We start from the raw sequence: 5,506 nt of genomic DNA on the forward strand, positions 1-5,506 counted from the left end.
TTCCTGCCAGCAGAGCTGCTCCATCCCTCTGCTCATCCTGGAGCCTCCTCTGGGCTCTCTCCAGCAGCTCCAGCTGCTCCCTGGGCTGGGAATTTCAGAGCTGGACCCAGCTCTGCAGGTGGGGTCTCACCTGAGCAGGGCACAGGGACACAATCCCCTCCCTAAATCTCCTGTAGCATTACCTCCAAATCACCCCAAAACTTCCTCTTCCCACAGCCCTGTTGGATGAACTTTCTGAATAATCTCTTTTTTTTCCTTTAGCAAATCTGGTGCAATAGAACATTCTTCTGCAGCAAGTTCTCTGAAATATTCTCACTTCAGTATTTTGCTAAACATGGGATTCAAAACATGACCTATTTCAGGGAGTTTTCGAGACAGGGTGTTCTTGGGCCCCCTCTCAAACTTTCTGGTTACTCATTATGCTACTGGCTCAGTAGCACACACCACAATATCTGGGAATATTTCTTTCCACAAACATAAAACTTGGCCTTTGGCAATTTTTCAGACTTTTTTTTTTTTTCCCCATTCTATTTGAAAATTTGTTATTTTGGTGGAAGAGGTAGTAGAGAGCTTCTCTGCTCAGCACCACTGAGGTCTTTGGGCAAGAAATTAAGTGCAGCAGAGGGAGCTTGGAAAAGGTCCTTGAGCAGAGCCAGGCAATGCTGTTACTTCCTAAAGTACCTCTCCTTTCTGCAAAAATAAACAGTAAAGAAGGGTAAATTTAGAGAACAGCAGCATGTTCTAGCAACAAGAAGGGAAGGGAGGGTGGAAAAAGAGAGTTGTGTTTAAAACAGAAGGCAGCTGTCTTGTGAAATGCTTCTAGGATAGTTAAATTTATCCCACAGTGGTGCTGGGGCTCATTAAATACCAGAGACATGTTGTCCACATTTGTTATCTAACATTTGCCTCCACGTGTTATTCAATAATGTATATGTACCAAATGCATTATTGAAGATGTTTAATACTGGAAGAATACCAGAGCAATACAGACTGTGCATGATTAATAATGCTCCAGAAACAAACCTCAGGAAAACTGGTCAGTAGTTAAAAGAACCAAATTTGCCTTGATAAAACATTTCACTGAGAAAAACAGTGGAATTTCCATTAATTTCCAAGGGCTTGAGACCAGGTGAGAAATTGCAGGGAGGAGATGTTGCTACTACATTTAAAAATGTAAAGTTCATGTTACTTGGATGCATTTGAGAGCAATTTTTTCCTCTCCAATGATACTTTGTAAAAGCACAGAAGTAATTAGGACTGGAGATGCACCTGCACTTGTTTCAGATGAGGAAAAGCTTTCCAAGGCTCTGCTGAGCATTTGTCCTGCTCTGATCCCACTGGGGCCAGTTTGAGAACAGGCTGCAGACAGTGGTAGTGGAATCCTGGCAGTCTTGGGAAGTTTAAAAAAAGCCTGGCTTGGATAAACACTGAGATGCTGGGAGTGATCTTCCAGCCCTGTGAAATGCTGGTGTGCTGTGATTTCAAATGGATTTGGAAAACAAATGTCCAGATTTTTTACAGCTTAACATGTATTCCCTTTAGGAGAACCAGAGTAGAAACACCTTTTGCTTAAAAGCACGCAGGCAGCAGAGGCCACAAGAAGTTCTCAGGCAGCATCAGATCAGATAATGAATTCCCAGAACTGCCAGCAGCGTGTTGCACGTGAAGCTTTTGTTCCGTTCTGCTCCTCATGCTTTCCTTTGTGTTTGGATTTTGAGTGGGTTGCTGATGATGCATTTCATTTTGCTGTAATGCTCAGAGGTGAGGGGTTGGCAGGTAACCTCCTGAGACCCGTTGTGGGACTGCTTTTCTGGGATCTCTTTTAGTTCTGTAACTGCTTTTGCTCTCCCCTAGGTGCGACCTCAAAGACGTACGGATTATCTGATCAGCCCAAAGAAAATTAGGAACGTGACACTCGTGTAGGATCTGCTTCTCCAAGAAGTTGTTTTTTCACACATTTGGATGCCTTCATGCAATGAAGAAAAGTTAAAACCAGTTCTCTCAGTTTTTGTTCTAAGTTATTTTTATTTTATTTTATTTTCTTTCATCATGCAATGAAACAAAATTGCAACGCAGCACATGATATTGCAGCAAAATAATGGACACAAATGACATAAATAGACTGCCCTAATTGCCAGGACTGTGAGTTTGATGGGACTGTGGAAGATGAATCTGTGTTTTGGGTCCCAAGGAAATCAGCAAAACTCCTGTCAGACAGGAGTGTTATGTTACAGCAAAATCAAGGACTGGAAATGGAAGATATTTATTATTTCAGAAAAACTGGTTAATAATAATAATTATTAGCACAATATCTATGCTTTTAAACACATTTTATGCACATTTTATAATCTTGAGCATTCAGATCAACAACATTTTTCCATTCCTATTCTGTAATGAAATCAAGGGAAGTTTTCATGAGGGCTGCTTCAAAATTTCTAGCAAAGCTATCTTTGGATCAGGAATGACATTTCTCCATTTCAATACATTATTTTATAAGAAGTATTTGCCTTAAAATTCCATTTCAAAATAAAACCCAATCACCCATGTGCCAAAAAAATCCTTTTTTAAAAAAATTGAAATTCAAATATCTTAAGCTGCAAAATGTAGATTTGAAACTCTTGACTTTGAAGAGTTGTTGCTTGAATGTTTTACGTCTCTGTTCTACTTGTGGGCTGAGCTGTGTCACAGCAATGGTGGCTTCTGGAATTCAGTTTGAACAGTGTTTTTTCCTCAGGGATAGAGTTGATAATGACCATGGGAAATGCACTTTAACAAAGCAGCTGCTCAGCAGAGCAGATCCAGCACATGGACCATATCTAAAATTGATGAAATGTTTTGTCTGAAATTCTGTATTTCACAATAAAAAAGTTGGAGCTTATTATTTTATTTTATTTTTTCTTTTACAAAAAGGCAAACTTCTTCCAGAAAAACAAGTTATTTTCAGTGTACTTTTCTTTCTTCCCACTCCAAGAATTCTGAATTATTCAGTGTGTCTCATGTTAATCTTCAGTACGAACCGACGCAGGTGCTCTTGAACGAAGCCCCTGCTTAGCACCCCTTCCAGTGACACTCTGTGCAGCAAAACTGAGGAATCTGAAACCTGAACTCAGGAAGAAGAAGTTGTTTTGCACGTTTAGCATTTGGTACCTCTTTAACTTGAGCCAGATTTTGGGCTGCTGGTGGCATTTTCAGCCAGTCTGCCAGAACAAGTGTGGGGTCTGCCACGTGCTCTTTGTACACAAAGCTGTTTCAAATTCTGACCATCTACTGCCTTTCCATCTTGTTTGCCTAAGGAGGAGCTTTGAAATTAATTTTATAATGTTACACAGACAAAAATACAAGCAATTTACATTGTGGAGTATTGAAATTGTCCTTGGAAATATCCTTATTTTGAATTAAACACTCGTGTTGAAATACATCTACCTTATTCTGAGACAAGGATTCCTATTGCTGACATCTCTTGTTACCACTGTAGCTGAACACAACCTAAAGACAAACAAAAATTCACTTTATTAAAGGAATGTCCATTGCATGAGAGAGGGAGGCCCAGGGTAACACCAGCCTGACCTGAGGGGGTAAAAGCCAGGGAGTTTTGGCTTTCTGTTCATGTGCATTGTTAACAAGGCCTCCTGGTTGTCAGAAAAGTTACAATAATCTGTAAACTGTATGGAGACAGTGGTTTCCCAGTAGAAAGTGTTGATTCATTGGGATATATTTTGCAAAGGGATCAAGCTGAACTCCTTTGTTCATCTTCAGGCTCTTGTTTTCAAGCTTAGCTTCGATACTATTTGGTGTCATAGCAAAGCAGCCAACCTAGAACTGAAGAAAATCTTTTCTCCACTTAATCTGACTCCTTCCACATTAATCAAACACATTTCTCTGTTGATGCCTTGGGCCAGAGGACACAAACGTGAGACTGTGCCAGCAACAAAGATATTTCTGTGCTGGGGGTTCCCCACTGAGATTCCCAGGCTGTGATTCCTGGTGCTCCAGGCTCTTTGGAGGACACCAGCAGTGCTCCCAAAAATGGTTTGCAGGCTGTGGCTGGGCCAAAGCGCTTCCTGGCATTCCTCAGGAATGAACAGCCTGAGAAGAGAAGGTTGGAGATTTCACAGCAGCCTCCCAGTACCTGAGGAGGGGCTACAAGGGATGTGGGGAGGGATGTTTCATCAGGAACTGTAGTGAAGGATGATGGCTTCAAACTGCCAGAGGGCAGGGCTGGATCTTGGCATCTTGGGCAGGGATTGTTCCCTGGCAGGGTGGGCAGGGGCTGGGATGGAATTGCCAGAGCAGCTGGGGCTGCCCCTGGATCCCTGGCAGTGCCCAAGGCCAGGCTGGACATTGGGAGCTCCTGGGACAGTGGGAGGTGGCCCTGCCATGGCTGGGCTGGCACTGGATGGGATTTAAGGTCCCTTCAAACCCAAACCATTTTAGGATTCTAAGTGAGGCTCCAAACCTGGGATCCACATGGGAACCCCTTCCCTGCTGCCAGCTCCAAGCTGTCTCAGTCAGACATCAGGGCCAGCCCACACAGGTCACCCTCCAGCTGTGCATCCTGCCTGGCAGCTGGAAAAGCTCTCCAAGGTGCCATGCTCACCTCAGGGACCAGCAGGAGATCCCCTGAACATCCCACAGCAGCAGGAGGAGTTAAATCCCCCTGGCTGCTCCTCTCACCGACCAAAACAAACAAAGCTTTTTGCACACACAGGTACCACAGCCATGGAAACGTGCACATTAACCAGAGTCTGGAGCTCTTTCCCTCCCAGCTTTTCCCTTTTCCAGCTAAAGGAATGCATCCCACACAGCTGTGGAACTCTCCTAACAGCATTGCCACGAGGTTAAAAAATTCTCATCGTGTCCTTGGGATTTATGGTTGGGGGCATTTATTTCCTTCCAGATTTGTTTTCTTTGGGCATGTTGTACAGCCTGTATATCATCTCCAGTACTAGCTGTTACTTATGTTTGCAAATAGAGCTCCACAAATAACAATACATAAAATACAGAGACAATTTTCAGCTCACAGGGAATATAAAATATGCAGGCACTTTCAGAAGGCACAGTAGACTAAAAATATTGAATTTCAGGCACTTTATGGAGACACCAATCTTTTGTACGCATGCATATTGATTTATAATTATGACTTGAGGGACATTTTAGTAATCTAGAAGTATCCAGCTTTTTACAGCTCACAAACTGTGCACAGTTTGATAATATAAAACCCTTCCATGTTTCCTTACAAAATGTTCTAATTTGAATTCCGTGCTTGTATACATGGGGAAGGAATGCATTGAAGATAAACAATATTTCATGGCGTAGTAAGGTTTCCTAAACTTGTCTCACTTTGTACTTCACAGAAAATCCAGGCTACCTTTAATACAAAGCCACTTAAAAATAACACTTGGCTTCATGTGGAGGCTTCTTGTTTCAACAAAATGCACCTCAGGTTTGTGTGGGCTGAGTGGAATCAACAGATGAACTCTTGCTGAAGAGTACTCACAATATTGAC

General features: G+C 42.4%; 1 protein-coding gene across 2 annotated transcripts in view; it reads left to right on the forward strand.

Moving 5' to 3' along the window:
• Nucleotides 1-2,879, forward strand: part of IGSF5 (immunoglobulin superfamily member 5) — a 27,965-nt gene extending 25,086 nt beyond the window's left edge. For both annotated transcript variants that reach the window (XM_015643391.2, XM_015643381.2), the window contains exon 9: nucleotides 1,855-2,879. In XM_015643391.2, coding sequence (XP_015498877.1) covers nucleotides 1,855-1,923 — 69 coding nt within the window. In that variant the 3' untranslated portion in view covers nucleotides 1,924-2,879. The remainder of the gene's footprint in view (nucleotides 1-1,854) is intronic.
• Nucleotides 2,880-5,506: the final 2,627 nt, after the last annotated feature.

This window comes from Parus major, chromosome 1 (assembly GCF_001522545.3).
Source record: "Parus major isolate Abel chromosome 1, Parus_major1.1, whole genome shotgun sequence".
Taxonomy (NCBI): domain Eukaryota; kingdom Metazoa; phylum Chordata; class Aves; order Passeriformes; family Paridae; genus Parus; species Parus major.